The sequence below is a fragment of the Lethenteron reissneri genome, chromosome 7 (genome assembly GCF_015708825.2).
Source record: "Lethenteron reissneri isolate LAM-NWPU_2019-01 chromosome 7, ASM1570882v1, whole genome shotgun sequence".
Classification (NCBI taxonomy): domain Eukaryota; kingdom Metazoa; phylum Chordata; class Hyperoartia; order Petromyzontiformes; family Petromyzontidae; genus Lethenteron; species Lethenteron reissneri.
This window is the reverse complement of record NC_083785.1, coordinates 6454850-6479520: the sequence shown is the minus strand read 5'-3', so window position 1 is coordinate 6479520 and position 24671 is coordinate 6454850. Positions and strand designations below refer to the sequence as shown.

The 24671-nt window shown below is 55.9% G+C and overlaps 1 protein-coding gene across 1 annotated transcript; it reads right to left on the bottom strand.

Moving 5' to 3' along the window:
• Positions 1-1981: 1981 nt before the first annotated feature.
• LOC133356958 (caveolae-associated protein 1-like) lies at positions 1982-8392 on the bottom strand. Its single transcript, XM_061574685.1, is given in 3 exon segments — positions 1982-3087; positions 3089-3190; positions 7416-8392. Coding segments are annotated over 3 exon segments (1536 nt in total). The 5' UTR covers positions 7872-8392; the 3' UTR covers positions 1982-2109.
• Positions 8393-24671: the final 16279 nt, after the last annotated feature.

The following is a 24671-nucleotide window of genomic DNA, read 5'->3' as shown; positions in this document are numbered from 1 at the left end:
TTCAGTGTGTTCACGATTACAACCAGGGAAGTCGGAGAGGGTAAAAATTATTCTTCTTGTTTCATCATTTTGATTTTGGCATAAATAAAGGCCCGTAGGTTTCACTGCTCAACCTGAAGCTACCATCATTATTATTGTTGCTGTTGTTGAATCTTCATTTGTTGTTGTTGTTGCTTTGATACGTGCATTGCCTTTGTACTGTTCGCCTGTTCGCGTTCTCTGGTCTAACACTGGCGGTGGGACAAGGCAATGGAGGAGGCTGGTCTCTGCTGTAGTAGGCCAATCAGTTTCAAAGACAATGCCCATATTAAATTTCGATTTAAAGCTTTCGTGACTGCAGGGATTCATCTTCTTGGTTCTTTCGGTAAAGTCACGTAGAAGGGAAGTAATAAAATAATAAAAATAAAACATAATAAAATAATTCTCACGACGTTTCGGCCACAACGCAAGCAGCCGTCCTCAGGTGAGAATTATTTTATTATGTTTTATTTTTATTATTGTATTACTTCCCTTCTACGTGACTTTACCGAAAGAACCAAGAAAATGCCCATATTATCAGAGCACGCTTGTTTTTACGTGTCGCCACGCGTACGTGTGTGGCTCATGCAGACTCGGTGTCTATTGGTGTTTGAACATCTGAACGCCTCCTGCGGTATTGGCCATGAAGGGGCTAAAAGCCTATTCTTCTCATTTCACCATTTGATACTGGCAATACAGGTCCCGTAGATACATGAAAAGGTTGTGTTGTTGTATTTTTCTGTGTTGGTGTTGTCTTGTCGTAGTTGTGTTGTTGTTGTACTGTTATTGTTGTTGTGTTGTTTTTGTAGTCTTCCTCGAGTGGCGCCCGGTTCCAACCGGCCCCCTAATGGCGAGCCGACACTGAACCATCAACCTCCACCAACCTCCACCACCACCTCCACCACCACCATCATCCCTATAAACAAAGCAGCGCCGTGATCACCATCGCTCACTGCTCGGAACTTTTGCTTATAAATCTCACGCAGCACGAGTGCTGGGCCACACCTGCACCAGCCTGTTGGCTTTTGCTCAGCGGAGTAGCCCCGTAGCCTTGGAAGCTCATTTTCACATCAGTGAACATTACATCACCCCGACTCCCATAACCCTCCCCGCGGCTGTTGTGCTGCACCCATATCTGCTCCCCCACACCCCCCACCACAAACCATCTCCACTACCCTCACCGCAACCCTCAGCTCGCCTCCGCACCACCACCCCCCCCCCCCCGTCCACCTGGCGAGATTCACACTCTGCTAGGACGTGTGCGCTGCTTGCCAATGTGCGCTCGCAGGCACATGAAAGACGAGCAGGAGCCGCCGCGGCCGCCGGCAATGAGACAGAAGCGAAAATTTGCCTCGATAGGTCGGGCGGATTGAGCCTCCGCGCACGAGCGAGCGAGCGAGCGAACGATGCGGAGATCGTTAATGCCGACGAAGGATTTTGTAAATCGTCGCAAAACTCTCCCTCGTCCTCATCACCCTCCTCGTCCCACAGCTTCATCTCTGTCCATCCGCTCCGCGTGATCTCCACGGCGCCGCTCCCCTGCTCGACGTCACCCACTCGGCTTCAGCTCCAACCATCTGCTCCACGCGATTCGCCTCCCAGTTCCACATCCACAGCTCTGACCCACGTCATCCTCCACGGCACCCGTGACCCAGGCGATCCATTCAGCTCCATCTCAATCCACGCGATTCTTTCACTTTCTGATAAACCCATCTGTTCCGTTTCATCCCGACTGATTGAACCCATCCGCTAATGCCATCCCCGCATCCCTCTGATCCACGCGTGATCCAAACAGCTTCGGCTCCAGATCCATCCCGCCGCTTCATGTAATTCCCACGGCTCCCGATCCACGTCCGCGATCCTCATCCCCCCCCCCCACCTCTTCCTCCATGCCTCCATGCCACGTGACTCAGTTCACTTCATCCACTCAGATCCCAAGTTCTAACGTCATTCTCAAAACACCACTCAAAACACGCCCCCCTCCCCCCACCCCGAGCGCGCCACGGATTCCCCTGACGGCCACGCCGCGTCGCGCGACCCAGGTCAACGTCTCTCGCTCCGTCTCCTCCGCCTCAGCGCCGGCGCCTCCTCTCACGCCTTCTGCTCCACGGAGGCGAGCGCCGCCGGAGCCTCGTCGCCTCCGCCCGGCGCCGGCGGCGCGATCCGAACCGCGAAGGTCGGTGGCCCCGCCTCGCTGTGCGGCTCCTGGGAGTCGGGCGGCGGGGTCTCCACGCGGTGGCCGTGGTCGTCGGGCAGCGCCTCGCTGCCACTCAGGATCTCCACGTTGTTGGGGTCGATCTCGAAATCCTCCACCTCTACGGCGTCGCCCTCCCTGAACTTCTTGACGGTGAAGCTGAAGGGCGGCACCTTGAAGGACGAGGTGTTGGAGCGCGCGCCCTTCTTGTGGTCGGGCGTCAGCGACTTCTTGATCTTGTCGCGCTTCTCGGGCGGCACGATCTTCCTGCCCAGCGTGTCCACCTTCTTCTCGATGTTCTCGCGACTCATGGCCTTCTTCATGCTCTCCATGCGCTTCATGCTGGACGAGCGCTGCGACGCCGTGGAGGACGACGGCGTCCCCGGGGCGGCCAGGTCCGCCGGGACCTCGGCCGCCACCCCGTGAGCGTCCCGCGCCTCGACCTTGTCGTCGTCCTCCCGCCGCGTCTCCCCCGGAGTGGACGGAGCCTCCCCGGCCGAGGCGTCGCCCGCCGAGGACGGCTCGCCCCCGCCGTGCGGCTCGCCCGCGTCCGCCGACGCCTTGCGGCGGTGCGTGAACGTGCTCTTGATCTTCTCGCGCTTCTCGGGCGACACGATCCTGTTCACCTTCTTCTCGAAGTTCTCCCGAGAGAACGCCTTCCTGATGCTCTCCACGCGCTTCTTGCCGGTCCGGCGCAGCTTCGACGCCGTCGACTCCACCTCCTCGATCATCTCCACGTCCTCGTCCGACGAGAGGTTGAGCGCCTCCGTGTCCGCCTCGAACGGGTTGGTCGCCTCGTCCACGATCTCTTTGGGAGACGCCTCCGACGCCGGCGCCTCGGCTCCGTTTCGCGGCTCCGCTCCGCCGGCTCCAGCCGGTGGCTCCGCCTGCGGCAGCGGCGGCTGCTCCACCTGCGGCCAGCTCAGACTTGGAGCGTTTGCTGCTCGTCGCGATGGAGATCGGGGCGTCGGAGCCCTCCTGAAACACACAGAGCGTGCGCGCACGTTACACAGATTGCTTTGGTTGCTCGTCATCATCACTTGTTGAATCGTCATGATCCTCAGGACGTGGGGAGGAAGGTGCTGTGTGTAGATGGCAGGAGCGGGAATCACCTGACTCGAATTGAAACCCCGGGATCGAGATTTTGGGTTCCATATTTCAGAACCAAATTCCAGGTTCAGATTCCAGTTTCAAGGTACTAAGCCTCACTACCCCGGTCACAGATCCCACGTCCCATCTCTCACGCCCTCCGTTCAAATTTGGGCTGCGGTAAGGGCCACCATCACCAATGGCACCACCAAAACCACCACCAACACCCGTGTCCCAGCCAACGTTAAGATCACCATCGCTCGTGACTGCCCGCGTGGGTTTTCGCGGTGCTGCCGTACGGCTCTCCTAGGTGCCTTCGGTTCGTGCCGTGCGTGGTCCATGCCGAGCAGCATCACAGAGTGATCATCGCCTGGTGCTTCCCACCCCACACGCAACTAAAACGATTTTATTTTGTATTTTACCAGGTCAGGCCCACTGAGCTATGTAGCTCTTTATCGGAAGCAACCTGGTTCACAAATGATAGCTCAACGAAGTGGCTTATCACGTGGAAATTGATAGCAGCCAAATACTCTCAAAGCGTGTTTCTAAATGTGGAGGGAAAAACCGGGGGGAGAGAGACACGCAAACTCCAAATATACAGCAGGCGTCAGGGTCGGGATCGAACCCACGACCTGCTGCATACCAGGCGAGGTAGTTAACATCTCGTCACCCTCCCCCCCCTTCATCGCCCCCACCCTACTCCCCAACCCTACCCCCCAACCCCACCTCTGCCCCGAGGGCGTCAGAGTTGAGCTGCCAATGCCTCCCACTCACCCCACCACCCTCACTCCCCCAGAGCGGGGGGGCGGGCTTACAGAGACAACAATCAAAGCGCTGAGCCGGCACGAGGCGGGGGGCTCGAGTGGGGGACGGGGAGCGGATAGAGTTAGAGATAGGGGTAGAGATAGGGGTAGAGTTAGAGATATGGTTAGAGTTAGAGATAGGGGTAGAGTTAGGGTTAGAGAGAGGGGTAGGGGTAGAGATAAGGGTAGAGTTAGAGATAAGGATAGGGTTAGGGTTAGAGAGAGAGGGGTAGGGGTAGAGATAGGGGTATAGTTAGGGTTAAAGATAGGGGTAGAATTAGAGATAGGGCTAGAGATAGGGGTAGAGTTAGAGATAGGGGTAGAGTTAGGGTTAGAGAGAGGGTTCGAGTTAGAGATAGGGTTAGAGATAGGGTTAGAGATAGTGATAGGTGAGTGTGGATTGGTGAGACGGGGCAATAGCGGTTCAGACGTCACTCGCTGCTGATGTTGAGCATCGACGCGAATTGGAATCGGGTCACCGGTTTCATAACCATTGCGCAACCGCTCGCCGACTATATATAAGGGTTATCAATCTGTATGAAGTGCACACGTGTCTAGACCACACAGTTTTTTTATATCAAATAACGCACAGCAGATAATTAGTTGATAAAAGCAATCCCGACATTTCACTTGCCAGAGCCACGCAGGGTGTCGACCGTTTTTTATCCTATAGCCCAGGGGTCGGCAACCTACGGCTCCGGAGCCGCATGCGGCTCTTTACGGGCTGCTTCTTGACGATATGTCGTCAAGAAGCAGCCCGTATTGGAAAGAAACGGCTCTTCTTGTTATTTTGGTTGCCGACCCCTGCTATAGTCGAACAAAGTTTTGCTGGCAGGCTGACGGGAGGGAGGGACGACCGGGCCACGCCCATACTTGTTATTTACAAAAAAAATATATAGTCCAAAGACGACACAAAACAAACTTCAAACAAGTTGTTGCTTTATCAACTGTCCTTTGTGTCAATCCACTGCTGGATGAAAATACCACATCAAGCCAATTCACGCGCGCTGGTCACCCAAATAATTCATAATCGGCAGCCATGGTCAGTCCACTGCTGGATGACGGCCACCCCAAAACGCCCTTCATCTCTCACGACCCCCTCTTTGTTAATCGTGCACCGAGCGTCCGCTGCACGTGAGCTGCCCACCTCGGACGCGCTCCACTCCTCGGCTGCCACTCCGTTGTTACCCTTGACCACTGCCCATCGTCCCATCCAGCCGTGACGTATTACGTCGAAGCCAACTCTTGGAACGGGTTGAATGATTTACACCATTGGAACCTCATTTGCCAGTGAAAAATATGATAATTGTTTTTTTACCCTTTTATCTGGCAAAAAAACTGACATCTTTTTTGCAAGGAGTCATATTTGCATAGACCACAATACCTGGAGTCATAATGCAAACAAAAAACATAACTCTGATAATGTATGCACTGTCCTTGAAGTTCATTGGTCCACACCCGAGACAGCTTTCCTTAGAGCCTAGTCTCACATGGTGTTGGACCAGATGACGCCAAAAGGCGCACAACTCAAAAACAATGCACCATCAGAGTATGAGAGCTCGGGGTTCTAAGGAAAGCTGTCTCGGGTGTGGAGCAATCAACTTCAAGGACAGTGCATACATTATCAGAGTTATGCTTTTTTTTGCATTATGACTGCAGGTGTTGTGGTCTATACAAACATGACTCCTTGTAAAAAAATGTGTTAGTTTTCTTTTTTGCCAGATAAAAGGGTAAAAAACAAATTATCGGGTTGAATGATGTTACGAACCTGCATAGGTTATCGCATCAAAGCCCTCCTCTTTCTGTCTCTCAATATAATTCCAAACGTGTTGCCTCTTCCCACGTTTTTCTCCGCACACTTTGCCGTTGTCTGTTCAACATTGTTGTGTGCATGCTCGTGCTTGTGAATCACGCTGTCATCGCAGGTCGCTAGCACGTACTTAATGAAACAAATGTAGGCACATGGGCATCTTACATTTCACACAAATATCTCGCTCCCACTAAACGTTCTTCCACTCCATGGGCCACCAATTCCATCTCTTAGCACTTGCACGCACACACGCGCGCGCCCGTGTACTCTCCAATGCACCTGCCCGCGGCCGGTTTCCCACAAAACCCGGTCCGTGGATTCCATTCGGAATCTGGAGCCGCTGAGAGGGTGAATAACCTGGGCCTCTCGGACCCTGGGCCCCGGGGAGGAGCGAAATGGGGCCGCGTGGCTCGAGTTAAATTTAGAGAAACACTCATCAGCTCCAGTGCGACGTATGTCGCTTTCTATAACCAGGGCGTGATCCATTTAGCAGTCGCATGGTGGGAAACTCTCCCCACTCCCCCCTCTCTCCCTGTGTTGAATCGCCAAATGATTCAGTGGTGCTGCTGCTGCTGCCGCGTTGTTGGCATTGGTGCCCAATTATAAAACAACAATACAAAAAAAACTGAACACATTCGTGAAAAAAACACAGCGGCCTTAAAGGGAAAAATATAGAAATGTTATAAGTAACGTTTCGGACAATGATCCTTCGTCAAGCGACATGCACTGCTAAGAAGGGGCATTGCCCGTAACGTCACAGACGACTGTACGGTTTACACTTTTTAATTTAAGGCCACAGAGTTATAGACGAATGCCGTTGGGTGATGGAGCTGATGGTGGCGAGGTTTGAGAATGGAGGTGACGTGGCCCCAGTTGGCCAGGTTGTGTCTGTAGCCAGAGCCACCACGTGGCCACCCGCTGGCAGCATAGCAATGGAGCTTCTTAAATACATCTGTGCGAATCTATTGGGAGCGTTCCTCTCCCCGGCTTGTCGGCTTTCCCGGTTCCCTCCCACGTGCTCCCAAACTCTCGCTAAATCCAACGCATTGGACTCTCGTCGCAATGTAGCAGGGCCCTTCTGAAAGGCAACCGCAAGACTCTGAGGCTTTTCTGGGTAAATCAATCCCATAATGATTATTGATCTTGTTTATGAGTGAAGCGTGCAGGTCGCTAGAGAGTGTTAACATTGGCGCCGGAGGTGATGTCTATTCCCCGGGGCCCATGTGCAGGTGGTACGGGGGCCCATTGAAGCCCCAATGACTGGGGTCAAACCTCATTCGCATCACCGACACCGAGGTTGCTGCTGTGAGTGGTGGTTGTGGTGGCGCAAATATCTCTCTCAGCGCCCTGCCCTACCGACTGTCCCTGCTCCCCCACTGTTCCCCCGCCCCTCAGCACCCCTTGCATCCCAACACCCCTGTCCCACCTTACCCCCGCCTCCGCGCACCGCTCCCACCCACCGCCCCTCCCCTCCGCACGTGCCCCCGGAGAACACCCTCACCTGGTAGACCATGATTCGGAAGTTGTTCCTCTTCATCAGCTCGGCGTGGTTGGCCTCCAGCTTCTTTACCTCGTGGCTCTGCTTGTCGAGGCGGACACGCACGTCCTTGACGTTCGCGCTCACTTTGCGCGCCTTCTCCAGCACCTGCCTCACCGTGCCCGCCGTGGCCGCGTGCGCCCGGCAGAAGCCCTCCACCTCCGCCTCGATGGACTTCACCGTGCCCTCGATGTCCCCCTGCCGCTGCTCCATCTTCAGCTGCGACTCCTGCACGCTCTCCACCGTCTTGAGGAGTCGCTCGAGCAGCGCGTGGACCCCCGCGGTGTCGACGGCGACGCCCGCGGAGTCTTTGGCGGCGGCGGAGGCGCTCAAAGACGACGGCGTGGCGCGTCCGTCGCTCTCGGCCCGGTGGAGCTCCTCGACGGCCGTGAGCTCCGCCCGAGGCGGCTGCTCGCCCATGGTGGACACTCGCTGGGCTACCCCCCCCTACCCCACCCCAATGATCTGCTCGCCGACTCGTTGACAGCGAGCACGCACTGGCTCGCTCGCTTGCTCGCTCACCTAACCACCTGCTCACTCGAGTATTCGACGGCTGAATCGACGACTCGCTCGCTTCACCCGCGCTCTCTCGCTCACTCGATGTCGCGCTTGCTCAACAACAATTCACTCCGCGCTCCCTCGCTTCGCCAAACTCACGCACGCACTCGACCAATCATCTACCCACTCACCCTCTCGCTCGCTCCTCCCCTCTCGCTCGCTCACTCCGTCTCCCTCCCTACCACCCTCTCACCCGCTCCTCCCCTCTCGCTCGCTCCACCGGACCCTGCGTCCGTCACGGCCGCGCTGGAGGGACGCGGAGCGAGGATCCGTGCGCGGCGCTTTGCAATCGCGACTCAAGCCTCCTCGTGCCCCGCGGAGCTGCTATTGGGAGGGACCAAGGGGGAGGGATGAGGTGGGAGTCGCAGGGAGGCTGGGAGGGGGGTTAGGAGGAGAGCCGGGGAGCTTGGGGAACCCACTCGGGTAGGTGGGAACTGGGGGGGGGGGGGGGGCTCTCTCGCTGTACACGGTGGGGGGGGGGGGCAGAAGCGGAGAGCCAAGCACGCCCAGAGCCCGGCTCAGGTTTCTCGCCGCCACGAGACAGACACTATTCACAGAGTCTGCGTGGAGAGGGAGGGAGGGGGGGGGGTACGGGGGAGAGGGGTGGGGGCGGTGAGTTGCGGGTAGGTGGGGAGAGTGGACACGAGATATGGGGGGGGGGCCGAGGGGAGGGGATCTCTCTGGTGGGAGATGCGATGCAAGCGGTGGCTTTGAGGGCCACACCGCTCTCTCAGTCAGCATCGGTCTCGCTGATTCTCGCGTTTTGGGACCCACCCATCCACCCCATCACAAACACAACTCACTCACCCCATCCCCCCTCTCTTGCCTAACCCCGCCTCCTGCCCCCCTCCCCGCTACCGGGAATTAAAATTGAGAGCGGAGCAGAACATATTTGCGAGTGTTGCATTGGGATGTTGATGTTTAATAAACAGACGGTATCATCGCTCCGAGGGCCGGTCAGACATCATCATGGAGCTCAAAACATCGCCCTGTTTACACGCTTGCGTCCGTGTACTATCCGCAGTAATAATAATCATCATCATAACAAAACAAACTAAATACGTCGCCGACAAAAAAAACGTGTTTGCTGTTTCCACATGAATCAAAACACCGTCTCATCACTGCCTCTTTGTCCCTGAAGCCTTTGCACGCGCGCACACTGATGGACTCGTTCCCCTTGAGTGCTCGTCAGCTGGGTGCACACAGCACCGGTGGCTCGGTGGAACGTGCAGCCCTGCGGAGATTGGAACCACCGTGAAGTGGAACCAAGGTCAGATAATGCGAACCTTGTGTCGTTGAGATGCTGGGCTCGACTCCAGGGTTCTAGCTGTCCAACCACAGTGGTTAGAGCAGTTTCGGCGAGTCGATGGGGTCATCGTCAATGACTTGCACGTGATGTCCGGTATTGTTCGGATGATAAGACGCCCCCGGAAAATAATACGCACCCAAACGTGTACCCGATGTCAATAAAGTTAAATAAATCTGGTCACACACACAGTGGCCGAATTATATATAAAATATCAGAAACACGTACTTTCTAGATGATAAAAAAACACATTATTTGGTGATGTTGCTGCTGCTGCTATGTTGGCAAAGTTGAAAAAACACAATGAACAAAGCCACGCCAACACTTTCGTCGATAACCAACACAACAACGCTGCGCGTGTCTGCGTGTGTGTGGCCTGATGAACATCTAACCTATTATTATCAATACATAACAGGCGACGTTTTGGGTAAAGGTCCCTTTCTTCGCAGCACACAAATGCGATTGCAAGACGCACCCTGCCCCCCTGTGCTTTAACGCAATCGTCGGGTCAGGGTTGAGCCTTATGGTCCAGAGAGTTTACGGTGCATTTCAGTTTGACTGCCATGCGACCAACATCTTCCTTTCCCCTCCGCAGCAGGGCGTGCCAGAGAGAGAGAGAGAGTTCATCGCCGCATGGTGCGTCGATGAGATATGTCGCTGGGCAGGGCTTCTCAGAAGCTGTTCCGTGGCATCAACTTCCGCGGGGCGTTCTCTGCCGCACGCCACGAAGGTTGCTGCTCATTGCGAGAGTCGTCTCGTTTCGTGGACGTCGAGAGCAAACCATTGCATGGGATAGCGGAAGAGTCAAAGACATAAATATATAATACAATAGGCAAGTGCTCACACAACGCGTTTCCGTGAGAACGCAGTTCTTACATCAGGGAACACTCTTTGCACGACGCGGAACGCGCCCGTTATAACGCGGTTCATGAGCGGTTAACGACGAACTACATTGTTGAACTGCGCGGCTGAGCGGTGTGATACAGTACGCAGAATGACACAGTCACACGGTGGCATACCCTAAGTGATTTGTCTCGCCATCGTATTGTGTGCGCGTGCATCGTATCTCGCCAAACTCTATCGTTTGTTATCAATGGGAGAAGTGTTTTTTCGCTTAACGCGATTTTCGCTTAACGTGGCACTTTTCAGGAACGCATCTACGCCGTTAAATGAGGACTCGCTGTAACCGAGAGACAGGGCCCACCACGTCGATGAATGCAAATCAATCTCAATACCTCCCCTCCCTCGAACCTCCACCCCCATAGCCCGCCCATCACTCTGCTCATCGCCACGGTCACCAAAGTGAAATCGCGCTCACTTCGAGACGATGCTCAGTCCCCTGCGTACAGCTCTGTAGAACCAGCGCTGGGAGCCATTCCACATTCCTGTGCCGGGGCGGCGACGGCGGCGGCGAGACTGTCCATAGGACGACCGCTGCTGACTTGCGTAACGAGCTTCGCTAATTGCTGGGAGGGGCTTATTTAATGAACGAGGCCGGGCTCGTCCCGGGCTCTTGGCGACTCTTTGTCTCTCTCTCCCCTGACGCCGATTTCACCCGGCACCGCGTGGCCGAGGCCGACCCCTGCCCAGCGGGGAGCCCCCCATGCACCTACCCCCCCTTCTTTTATTGCCGGGATTTGGGGTGAGTGGTGGTGGGGGGCAGAGTGGGGGGGGGGGGTCCCAAACGGGTCCACCACCGTGGGGAGATGGAGCCTTTAAATTATTTCTAGTGCAGGGCGCTGGGTGGGATTGCGACATCGCATGCGGGATGGTGAGAGACGGCGACGACTTGCGGGAGGAGGAGGCCTTCATCCAGCAGTGGATTGACCGTGACCGCTGACGATGATCGTGTTTGTTTATTTCCTGCACAGCTCTTGAGGTGATGACACCACCGCAACCTCCCTCGCCCCCACAATCATTAGTGTCACCTCCACGCGGTTCGTGTCCCCCGCGCACGTTCACAAACCATCACCGCGTGTACGCCATCATGGACCCGGATTAATGGTAGCGGCGTAAGAAGAAGGGGAGCGCGGGCGTGGGGGCAGCCCGACAGTCTTGGTGAGCCAAGGGGGACGGGGAGGGGCGGGTGGTAAGGAGAGGCTGGTGGGGGTGGGGGAGAGAAAGGGGGGGGGAGCTACATTCACGCGACCCCGATTCCAATCCCGGACAATCAGCACGCGTGATTGCGCGCGCCTAATGCGGCTTAATCCGTTACGTTAAGGATGTATTGGGAGGGAAATCTGCTGTTGCTTGCGCCCCCCCCCCCACACCCCCCACCCTCCACTGTTGTTTGTTTTGGAAAACAAAGAAGGGCAGGTGAGCCCATTTCACGCGTGGGTTAATGGGTCAGGCGAAGTGTAAACACGGCCACGCGTAATGAACGCTGCTCGTGCGACGCGTCATTTCTGTTTGCGGGTCTCTTGGTTTCCGCGGAGTGCTGTTTCCAGTAGCATTCTGCTCGCCCAGCAGCATTTCTCACTCCAAGTCTGTCCCTGCTGAAAGCAATTAACGCCGTCTGTTTAAATAGAGCCGATCCAACGTAAGACTGAGAGCTCGGCGTGCGCGCGTCAGCACGTGTTCCTTACGCGCGTGCACGCGTGTTCCACGTGATGCGCGTGCACGTGTCGCACGTGACGCAGGCAGCGTCGGGTTGCTTAGCGCGTCACGTGGCATGCCTTAAACAATCATCGGGCGCGGGAAGCGTGGAGTGGAATGAGTCAATTTTTATTTGAATGGGCGGAAAGACGGAGCGTGGTCGGTGGTGGGTCGAGACGCCTGGAGGTTGTAACGAAGAGCCTGACTCAGGCCAAGCTGCACTCACGTGACTATCCACTGCTAGATGAGGGTCTTCCCAGGCCGTGCGGGTCGTGAGCGGTTATCTGACCAGTGCCGCCTGATGAGGCTGGTTGTAATTACTGGCGAAACGTCGAAACGTCGTACTCGAATTGTATGAACTCTCCAACACACGGGTGTGCTGGACTAATTGAGGTGTTTTGTTTACGTGGCAAACCTTACTGATTGGCTGTGTCGGGTGGTGGCGGTTTTACCGACACATTTATATATTTACGCGACCTAACCCCCCCCCCCCCCCAAAAAAAAACCTCTTAAGGAGAGGAGACGCCACTTAACATCCTTACAAAATCGGCATTTCGATCAATCTACTTGCTGTGCTGCCAACCCGCTCGCATGGTCAGCAGATGTGACAGGCGAAACACGCTACCCCCCACCCCCTCCCCTCCGCTACCCCCACCCCGCCCCGCCCCTCACTCTCTCCGCGGTGGCGGGGGAGGGGGGTCACGGTGTCAGGTTCAGCGAGGAGACAAACAGGACGTGGGATGGCTTCGCAGGTTCATGATGGCCGTGTCAGGCAGGCTGAGCCGCTGCCGCCGCCGCTGAGATCCTGAAATTGGGATCGGCTTGAGGTGCCCGTCTCTGATTAAACGGGGCCACTTGAACGACGGTCTCAGGCCCGGCCACCGACGACTCGCACGCAGCAATCCGCTCACCCACCCACATAGCCGTAGAATTACAGAGAGACCACGACATTGACACACGCTCGTCCATTGACATCGCCACCCATAGGCGTATACAGAGACTCATATTTGTCTCTCTTGTGATGACTGAGTTGCGATGGGGCCGAGTTCCCGAACGATCAAACAAACAAACGTAATGACATGCCCCCTAATCATCGACGACCGACTACATTGCGTTCGATGCATTGGCGCATCGATTGCTGCCGAATCGTGACCTTGACCCCCATTGTCAGGGGTGCCGCGTGCGGGATCTGGCGGCGATGGGGCCCGCGTGTGTTGAGTGGGACGGGGAGAGGGGGGGGGGGGGGGGGTCCGAAGGGAGCAGACACGGGGACCGCGGTGGGGGGCGGACCGTGGTTTTACAAATATAGCGCGGCGGGGGGGGGGGGGGGGCTGGAGGGGGGGGGGCGATGACGAGGCCACGTGGTAGCCCTCGCCGTGTATGGAAGCGCACACCGACCCTGACCTGCCTTAGTCTGGCTCAGCGAGCAGCGCTAAGGGGAGACGGAGCAAAAGGGCTTCGCGGGGGGGGGGGGGGAGAGGCCGCGCGGTGACGTCACAAAGACGATAGCACGCTCCCTGCACGTGCACTCGACATGTAACAAAGGCGCGTCGATTCGTCGATTACAGTTACACTCGCCTGCTTGTCACGACAACGTACGGGCGCTGAATCGTGCTCAGTAAAACTTTGATAATTATTCGCGACTCCTGCGAGAAGTGGCGAATGAGGTTCGTGTGCGGCTCGCGGGTTGGGGCTGTTACGTCGCAAGCTCGCGACGGATGGCGGGGGAGGTTTATTTTTTTAATCCAGCGGTGGATCGAACATGGCCTCCAATAAACACGATTATATTTAAGCGGTGCGGAAGTGGCGAATTGGTCATCGCTCTGCTCTGTGAATCTGGCCGGCCACCTGAGTTTGATTCCCAGCCATGGCGAGCATCAGCGGCCAGTGACATCTGAACCGCTCGTGGGCTCTCCCACCGTTACCCGCAGGCCCGGTTGGACTCAGCCCTGGCTCGGTTGAACGCGGCTCGATGCGACGCTTAACTTGAGCCGGCTCTGAGCAATGGTCACAGCCACCATGGCGCTGTCAGGATTGCCGTGGAGTCGAGCCGGGGCCGAGCCAGGGCCGAGCGAGCGGCTCACTCGACGCTCACGTGGTCTTTGTGAAGCCATCGAGGGGCTCGAGCACGCGGCCCCTGAGGGCGATGGAGCGAACACAAAACTCGTGCCATCGAGACGGTGGAGGGGGGGGGGATAAGGCCGAGAAAGAAACAATGCAGAGGAGACGAAAGTACAGTGATTCTTGGACATTGAATTCGTTGGGATTTTTGGGGGGGGGGGGTGGTGAATTTGTGAATGTGTGTGGGTGGGGGGGGGATGTGTGAATGTGTGTGGGTGGGGTGGTGGTGGATGTATGAATGTGTGTGGGTGTGTGGGTGGGAGGTGGTGGTGGTGGATGTGTGAATGTGTGGGTGGGTGGTGAATTTGTGAATGTGGGGGTGTGTGGGTGGGGGGTGGTGGTGGATGTGTGAATGTGGGTGGGGTGGGGTGGTGGTGGATGTGTGAATGTGTGGGTGTGTGGATGGGGGCGGTGAGAGGGGGTGCGGGGGGGGTGTGGCGTTGTGGGTGGGGGGGCATTCCATCCCCAATGCCTACCATGGACATTCACTGCGTGACTGTCTCTGGGTTGCGAGGGGCCGGGGGGGGGGGCCCGTGGTTGTGGGGGTCGCTGTGGTTCGGGCCCAAGTTTGTCCCCCATATGGAGTTGGATACCGGACACCGGCGCAGGAATAGCCTCGCTGCCCTTGCCGGGCGCCACGCCCCACCTCGTTATTTGTGCCCCCCGGTTGTGGGGGGGTAACTCCATCCCCCCCCCGCCCCTCCCCCCACTACCCCCCCCCCACACCCCGCCCCTCCCCCCCATCCCGTGGCATCATTGTCCCTGCCTATTGAGACAATTCATCTTTATCCCGACACATGACCTCCAAGCTCTACTGTTACAGTCCCATGCTCAACCCGGTGGTGGGAACTCCACATTGCTGTGGGCGGGGGCGCGTCTGTTCACAGGACAACCGACGTCGATTGCCTGCAATGTTGTACCTATTTTATCGACCCGAGCAGGAATGGGCTGAGCTTATTACATGCTGCACCCATGGGTATTGTAGTACCACGTTGTGTGAAGTTAGCGATGGTCGTCCTATGGATATACCTGCCCCGTCCATGTGAATGTGGAAATGTCACCACTGGGTCATGGCTCTAAAGAGGAGCTAAGTCCCGCTCGACGTTTGTTTGACTATAACATAACTTTGTATTGTGGCTCAATATAACGGATAGCGATTATCGGTTATTATGTTAACATCCTAATCTGCATTTATTTAGCTGCCAAATGAGACCCGCGTCTCAAGACTCTGCACAGTGGCTGCATTCATTTTTCGAGAGAGAGAGAGAGAGGCAGTCAGTCATAGGCAGAGGTAAGAAGGGATGACCTTGAGCCTGAGCTTGAACTGGGACAGGGCCTCGACAGCACGGGCGACTGGTGGAAGGTAGAGGAGAGCGATGTTCGTACAATTTGGTATTCGCGGAAATCGAACATCGCGAGGCTCCTGAGAAGGCGCAGCGTGTCACAGACCGTGTATAGTGTGCGGGAGTTTCACAGCAGGGGGCAATGTTGCTACTCGGCACACGCAATCTATGCTCAGTTTAAGTTCCATTTATTTGGTACAGCCCTGTAAGCCATTCGGCTCTTAAATCGGGTGCAACCGCAACAAACAAAAAACAAAAACATGAACAAGAAAACATCTTAAAGTGACTAAGTGCAAACAGAAAATCCAAGAAAAGACAGCAAAATGTTGCAGAAAAAGCACCGTACACCAACGCTGTGTGCAAAAATCCCAGTGGGATGCAAGTCAAACAACAACAACCACAAGACAACTTAGATTAAGGCCATCAGTCTAACTCCGTACTACAACAAACAAACATGGCCAAACTATGTGATTGGTGGGTGTGGTTGTTGTTTGTTGTTGTTGTCGTCGTTGCAAATTTCGACTCCGGCACACGTGGTTCCAATACTTTGTCGGATAACCTCACCGGGAGGACTTTAACGTCCTCTGCGAAGCAAAGGGCGCGTGTTATGTGGCTGCCGTGTTCTCCGCATTACAAAAACGCTCCGGAAAGTAAAATACGCACCACAAACGTGTGCCCGCTGTCAAAACAGTTTTACAGATCTGGTCACACGCGCACATGCACACACGCACGCACACGCGCACACACCTACCGGATTATTATCAGACGCACCCCCATATTTGAGCTTTTTTTTAAATACAGGGGGTATGGGGAAGTGCGTCTTATAATCCAGAGAATACGGTGACGGTATTACAGTCGCGTTATTAACCAGGACGGGCACTGGGCTCGAATCACGATGTCCCGCTGCAAGTGTCAAGCGCGCTGCCGGTTCATTTTCAGGTGAGTTCCCAGTCGCTTTTGTTTAACCAGGTGGAGAACCCTGGAGACCGGGATGAGCGTCTCGCTTGCAACATTGACCTGGGGCATCGGTCTGGTGCCAGTATGCTGCTGGACAATTCCCAATTGAGCAATTTGCGGTGCCATTTTCGAATTTTTGGCGACAATTCGAACCCTGATCGTGCAGGTTTTGTAACTTTGACGCGGCGGTGATGCCCGGTAGGTGAGAAAAAGAGAGCGATGATCTGTGATGAAATAGTTTAATAGCTCATCGGATTCCTCCACTGAGGAATACAAACAAATCTAATCAGATGATGATTTTGAATAGGCCCTGTCCGCGTGCCGTTGTCCCCCTCGTCCCGCGAGCTGCGCGGTGACGCACGGGGCGCCGGGTCGAGCTCGTTTGATGCCCCATTCAGCTGTCGCTGGCTCCAGGCCCGCTCACGGCCCTTTCCAAAAGAGTGACATCAGCAACCCCACGCCACCACGCGTCAGCATTGTGTCAAGGCTGCGCCATCCGATCTCTCTCTCTTGTGCCGTGGTGGGGTGAGGGGTGGACGTGTGGCATTTACCACTCCCACCTCACGAACATTCGGCAGCGTCTCTCGCATGAGCAACGGTGGGAACGCGGTTTTAATCGTCGTCGTCGTGATCAGCAGCAGCCATCGTCAATCCACTGCCGGTCTCCCCAAGCCGCGGCCAACTATCAACAACGCACCCGGCACACGCGCGCGAGTTTCAAATGGAACGGGTAAAAAGTTAAAGGGGCAGTCCTGCAATGACTTGCCCGCGTCACTGCTGGCGGAAGGGCCTCCACGAGATGACTCCCCAGAGAGAGGGCCCCTCTGCAGGTCATTCGGCCTACTACTCCCGTACACTCACCAGCGGTCTTGGAAGAAGAAGGGAGCACCCACACTTTACCCTACCACACGCGGCCTGCCGATCGACCCATTCATAACGCTGGATGGAGAGGGGCGAGGCGGGGTTCGGTTAAGACGCGTGCAACATTGTTTCACCTGCCGCGCCCGGGAATCGAACCCGGCGGGGCCTCTTGACGCGCTAGTCCGGTCTGCACGCGTGGAAGCATTTGTTGTTGTTGTTGTTGTTCTTGCCAGGCTCCCTTGAGAATAAAATGCGAATCTCGGGGTTTGGCGTCTTGCTTAAATCAATCGTGCGGTGGAAGCGATCACGAGACGGCCCGCAGGTGTCTTGCGGTAACGCGCACAGCGCACCCAGCCGCGTCACCTGCCTGCCGTGACCCGTGCCGCGCTTGCACGTTGTCTAAACCGAAGGGCAAAGACAAAGATCCCCTGTGTAGCCTTAACAGACTGTTGGGGCAAGTGCTGTTAGCGAGCACCTATGAAGGCCGGCACGGCACACCACCCCCGGCCGCCTTCGTCTCCCCAGTGGCGATGTTTTACAACACACCGCACCAGGTACTCATTTGAGCCTGAGTCGACCTAGGGGAGGCGCAAGACCGATTTGGATATTCGCCACTGTTGTTGGCCGTGAGCGGGAATTGAACTCGGTCGCTGCGTTCGTAGCGCAGCGCGGGAACTTCGTGTGTTGGCGCAGTGGTGAGCGCGCTGCCCTTCGCCGCTAACATCAGTGGCGAATATATGACACTGTACCGCGCCTCCCATTGTTCGACTCGCGTGCAAGCTGAGCACCTGGCGTGGTGTGCAATCGCCGGCTCTGGGGAGACAAGGCGACCGGGCGTAGTCGCGGCCACACCACTGCCTCGTGCCCGCCTTAATAGGTGCTCGCTAACAGCGGTAACGTACTTGCCCCAACCACTCTAAAGTCTTCGCGGAGCGCCTTTGCCTTCGTGTATGTTAATGTGTGTGTAGAGTTTCTTATTTGCATTGTTAGGCTTGGGGCTTGGAGTTGTCCACGTGTTAAAAGCAAGGACTCTTGACACGTGCTCCCTGCCACGTGTCACGCGTGCAAGCCGCACCTCCCGTGTGTTTCCATTGCAAAACGTTGAAAATAGAATCCCACAGGAACGTCAAAGTGATGCCCTGTCTACAGCCCCGGAGCCAGTGGTGGGAATTTCACGTTCCTCTAATGAACCGGGCGATGTTACGACTATCTGTCCTCCCAAACAATAAATGTCCGCGTAATATCCCAAAATGTACAAATTTCGGCTAGCCTCTGACAGGGATGAGTCTATCCATAGGATAACCACCGTCGGTTGAGTCCCTCATAAAGTAGTACGACTTTTATCGATCCTGACTCGATGATGGGCTAAGTCAACCCATTCCCCAACCAGGATTTGAACTCGCGACCTTTGGATTACGAACCGCTCCCTCTACCGCTGAGCCACCTGCCCAGAGTTTTTTTGATCCACTGCTGGATGACGGCTTTCCTGGATCGCCTCGATCGTCGGGGTTTGTCTGACCATACTTCACCACGATGGTCAATGTGGGCTACCGGGATGAGTGTGACTCGGCTTCTTGAACGGGCGCGGCTAACATCAGTGGCAGGTGAGATACGAACCAGTCCTGGCCAGTACCACCTCATTCACGAACCCTCACTGACCAGCCCCCCACGAACGACATGGCCCGGTGGAGAGGCATTGATCCAGCAGTGGATTGACAGAGGGGACGTAAAACGGTGAAGGTGCAGCCCTGCAATTGTTAGCTCACGCCAGTTGCTGGCGGAAGGGCCTCCACGAGAGGGAGCTCCAGAGGGTATTTGGCCTACTCTTCCACGCTGACCAGGCGTCTTGGAAAAGGTGGGAGCACCCACACTTGCCCCCGCCACGCACTCGTGACCTGCCGAGCGAGTAACTGGAGCACCCATTCATGCCGCTGTGTGGCCAGGCGTGGCCGCACCTGGAGATCGAACCGGCGAGTCCAGCGTGCTCGCCACATCTTGATGGGTGCGCACAGCTCCTGTTGGCCTGCACCTGGTTATAAGCGCCATTCTAACGTTGCCAGAGAGTTTTTTTTTTTTACTTACACGCGACTCCCAGAATTAGCCCAAGCATCTTTTGAGAGGGCTCCGATTTCTGCCGCCACGATATTATTATCGTCGGCGGTGGGCGCTGGCCCCTCTGAAATGCACGTTAAATACCCCCCGCACGGCAGACAGCCCCCCCCCCTCTCGTAAGCGTTACCCCATTGAACATTTTAACAAAAATCTCAACTCGATATATCGTAGGCGACGTTTCGAGCCACGAATGGGCTCTTCTTTCTCGCGGACAGCAGATATTGTTATCGTCCTGTGGCGTCATAACAGAGAGATTGACTCTCGACGCAGGCCTAGAAAGGACGGCCCATTGCCCGAAACGTCACTTACACGACATTGCTTCACACGTCTAAGACTTACACGGAACCCTATAGCGTTCCATAGAGACCCTGAGACCCATCAACTTACGTAGAGACCTTAACGAGCTACAACGCCTACGCAGAGACCTTATATACTGTACCTACATAGAGACCTATAGAGACACACAGACACACACACATAGACGTTACTACACAGACACATAGAGACCCATAGGCAAACAACTATCCGCAAAACCCAAAGACTGACAAAGACCCGGAGACTTTAAACGGAATCCACGGAGGGTGGGTGAGGTGATGAGGTGGAGGGGCGGGGGGGCGGGGGGGCGGGGGGGAGGGGGGGGGGTGAATCCGCCAGGCACCTGTTCCGTTTTTACTGCAAGGATGTGAAACACGCGGGGCCAGTCGAGCGAGACCTCAGACCTAGAGAGACCTGGGTTCGCACCCCGCACCCGACACCACCTCCCAACACTGGAGGTAGGCGCAGTCATTAGGGGCCGTCCATAAATGACGTAACGCGATTTTGGACGATTTTTGACCCCCCCCCCTCCTTGTCACACGGCGTCACAAAAAGTCAGACCCCCCCCCCCTCAAATATGACGTCACAAAGCTCTGCCCCCCCCCAAATAAAACATGTTTCAAATCGCATTAAACTATTGTCATTGTCATGCGTATTTATTGCGGCGCTGCATTCTGATGTTGTAGGAGAAAACATTGATTATAAAGTCTATTTAATTAAGTAGAACGTGTTGTCTATATTCATTTAAAGTTGCGCATTTTATGTGACGTCACATTTCTCACCCCCCCCCCCCCCGCCCTTCGTCACACATCGTCACAAATGTCTGACTCTCCCCCCCCCCCTAAGTGCGTGACGTCATTTATGGACGGCCCCTTAGTCCCGTATGCTCCGGATTGTAAGACGCTCCCTAAACGTCGTTTGCTTGAACACAAATGGGGAAATACGTCGTATGATATAGAGAATACGGTAGAATTGCTCTCACACTGTGTGATTTACTAATTGGTGGTGCGGTAAGTGGCCAGGGCACTGCACTGCAACCCTTGTGTCAACCCACAGCTGGCCGAAGCGCACTTGACCATTAGTTTGTCAAGCCGCTCAGAAGGAGTTCTGCCATGTCCGCTTCCGCGGGGGCGTTCTCTAACACGGGTGGGTGCGCGGCACCGCAAAGGCTCTTGGGCTCGTGACGCGAGGCCGATGGCGCGAAACATCGGACAAAACGAATCATAGTGCTCAACATTTGAACGCGGTCAACAACAACAGCGAAGCGATGTTTGCCCTCGTTTCCAACGATGCTGCTGCTGCTGATGATGCCGCTGGTTTGGTGGCGATTCGAGACCCCCTTGGCTCAAACTCCCAGCTCGCTCGCGAGGAGGGGAGAGGAGAGTCGGGGAGACGAGGGGAGACCAATCTGAGATGTTGGGAGATACATCGCGGGGTATGGAAGAGGCTGGGAGGAGATGCGAATGGCGGGGAGGTCAGGTTAGACACGGGGAGGAGACGGAGAGGGAGAGACACAGGGAAGAGAGAGGATAAATGATCCTCATGGCAGTACCTCGGGGTACCAAATAACACAAAATGGCCGAGGCAATTAAATATTTTATTTCTGGGACACTATTTTTTCCAGGGGTGTACTTCACTCCGCGACTGGGGTACCAATCAATCCGAAATCAGTGCTACTCCGCGATATCGAAACGCAGCGAGGATGATTGCGCTGAAACCCTGAACGCTCGCCTGCACCGTGGTGGTGCATCGTGTACAGCTCGTCGAGATGAGTCGACTGCCACATCGCCGATCATCAACAGACTAAAAATGACTGCATCACGGACATTGTGCGAGAGCCGGGGTACTATGTTACCCCAGGGTACCGCCATAAGGTTCATATGAAAGATATGTTGCGGTACATCGAGGCGAGGGGACGGGTTGGAGAGTGCTAGGATATGCGGGGAGGCGAGGGGAGGCATGGGGAGGCGAGGGGAGGCACGGGGAGGCGAGGGGAGGCACGGGGAGGCGAGGGGAGGCACGGGGCACGGATCGGAACGCGGCGTGAAGTCGCGGTCTCGGCCACCGCCTCCGAGCTTCAACTGAAATCTCTCCTCTGGGTCAGTGATGCATCATGGGAAGGGCGTTGACCCCGATCCGCGGGGGCTTTTCTGGGCTCAGCACCCAGTGGCAGACCCCCTCGCAGACTCCCACCCCCCCCCCCTACCTCCATCACTCACTCACGCCTCCACGTACACGCGAAAGTCCTGGGAAACATTCTTTTTGGAGAATATTTGACATTTCGAATGCACTTCCCACGTATATTTGGGGCTTCGCTGGGATGCTTAGCGCTGGGGGATCGGTGCCCGTTTCTCGTGGGTGCGTAGTGATGGGCTCCCCCCCCGCCACCCACCCTCTCCCCCCAAATCTCACTCGAGCCACGCATCACGAATCTCAGCATCTCAAATCCCTCCTACATCTGCCCACATCGGTCCCTAAGTCCGACCACGTGCACACGCGGGTTTGTTATTCCGCTGGACTTACTTGAACCCAGGTCTCGCGTGCGAAAGGGACACCCCCTCCCCCCGCTCGCTCCAAAGGGGTTCTCACCTGGCCGCGAAGGTGATCAGTCGAGTCACGTGATCGAATGGAAACCAGAGAGGGGGGGGGGCATCAGAGAACGAGGCCGTGGGGACGACCTTCGCGGAGATGGAGCTACGCGATCAGCTGGCGCGCAGGATGCGAGACGGAATGTTGCACTGCGAGAAAACGAGATATGGCTTGGGGGGAGAGGGGAATTGCTTTCATCCAGCAGTGGATAGATCAGGGCTACTGATGAGTGTTGCTACCCCCCCCCCCCACATCGCGCGAGGCGGGAGTGTTTGCCCCGCTGCTCGGGTTTCCTCCTCCCACGTGAGTAACGATCACGACTTATCGTCGTTAATTGGCTGTACACATCTTGATGTTGTCCTGCCACCCCACCGCGCCTCCGATTACCACGGTTGGCTACGTACGGTGCGTAAGAAGTTCAACACACATCTTAAAAATTTTAAACCCCAATGCAGCAGTGGCGGCGGCAGGACCCTCCTGAAAAAGAGGCACGCGACTCAGCGTGGTTCCTCGGGATACACAAATAATAACATTTCGATTTAAAGCTTTCGTGACTGCAGGGATTCATCTTCTTGGTTTTATTATGTTTTATTTTTATTATTTTATTATTTTCCTTCTAGGTGACTTTACCGAAAGAACCAATAAAATAATAACATTGTTGATTACCGTTCTTAGCGTGTGATTATTTAGGTCTCGACTGCAGGCGGTCTCCCAGCGTGCGTCTCTTTCTCTCTGCGCCGTTCGTCGCTGTTGGACGATTCGCTCCGCCCCTGCGACCCGTGCGCTCCACGAGCCTCCCTAAGAGGATGGAGGCTCCCTCACCAGGCTGGCTTGCCGGCTTGTGGTCCCATTGAATATCTCTCGCGCTCCCCTCGGTATGTGGCACGTGGGTTCCCAACTCCTGGCTGGCTTCTCCCTATCACAGTGTATTTATCGCTATATGACGTGGGGGGAGGGGGGTGGATGTTCAACTTGTATGTCGACCTTTCTTTAGCTCCGTACGTAGCCAACCGTGCTAATCGGAAGTGGGCGATGGTGTTAGGGGGAGGGATAGGGAGGGAGGGGAGATATGGTGTGGGTGGGTGGGGGCCGGTCATCATTATCTCTGACACAGACGCAGAACCCCAACGGGACCTGCCCCGTGGTTCCGCGCAGAGTCCCCAGTCTCGGCCCCCCTATAGACGGGTCCCCGAGTTCCCGGCTCCCCGGGTTCAGTATCTCCCCGGGCCGCGCCCGCGCGCTCCCAGCAGCCGCGCGCGTGGCGGGGAGGAAGGGGCGATAAGGGGGTGGCCGTCATGGCGACGGGGTGTGTACGTGCGCGTGAGTGCGTGTGCATCTCGGCGTGTGCACGTGTAAGCGTGAGACCCGTGTGTGTATGCGTGACTGTGACTAAGCGTGTGTGTGTCATGGGGAGCGATGTATTGTGCCGGTTGGAGCTCTGTGCTACGAACCCGGCGACCCGAAGTTCTGGGGACAATCGGCGACGAATATCTGAATCGGTCCTGTGGCTTCCGTAGGGTCGACTCAGCCTTAAACGAGTACCCGGTGCGGTGTGTAAACATCATCAGCACTGGGGAGACGCAGGCGGCCGGGCGTGGTGCTGGCGCGCGGGCCTTAATAGGTGCTCGCTAACAACACTTGTCCCAACACATTACTTGGTGGCGCACGAGCACAACCAAACTCTCGACACATTTGTCAATAACACTGTGGCGTTACAAGGGATAAAATAGTCGCTGACGTTCCAAGCAATGGGCCTTCTTCATTGCACACTTGCCCCAACAGTCTGTTAAACATCAGACGATGGGGGGGATCTGTGTCTCTGTTCGTGTGTGTGGCTCGAACCGTCGCGAGGGCTGTCTTCACTGCAATTCCTACTTGTAACATGGAACATGCCTCATGCACCACACATCATGCATCGACCACGCGTGTTGCGCAGGCATCTCGCGCGTGGTGGCGGCGGCTCGCGCGCGGTTTTCACTTCGATTTAGTTTTACCCTCATTATTTTCCCCTGTCTGTACGGCCTCTTGCGATAATGTGGTTTCATATATGAAGAGGCTTGTGATGCACTCAATAAAATGTAATTCGAATAATAATAATGTGTGGGATGATGATGGTGCCGATGATGGGGTGAGACCCATCAAGTGCTGGGAGGATTCTCACGACAGCAGATCGCAGGATTGTGAAAGACGGCGGCAGTTTGGGGAGGAGACCTTCATCCAGCAGTAGCTTGCTCATGGGTGATGATGATGAAGATCAACTGAGTTCGGCTCCCGCTCGGGACTTAGCCTCTTGACCTTGCCACCGCGAGGGACCGCGGCGCGCTCTGACCACTGCGCCACTCATCCCCAACGATGACAATTGGGGGGCGCTTAATGAACGCGTAAATACGTCTTACTCACCCTCAGGGACCCGCTCCGATCCGCGACTCACCCCGTGGGCCCCGTGATGAGTTAATGGGGTCC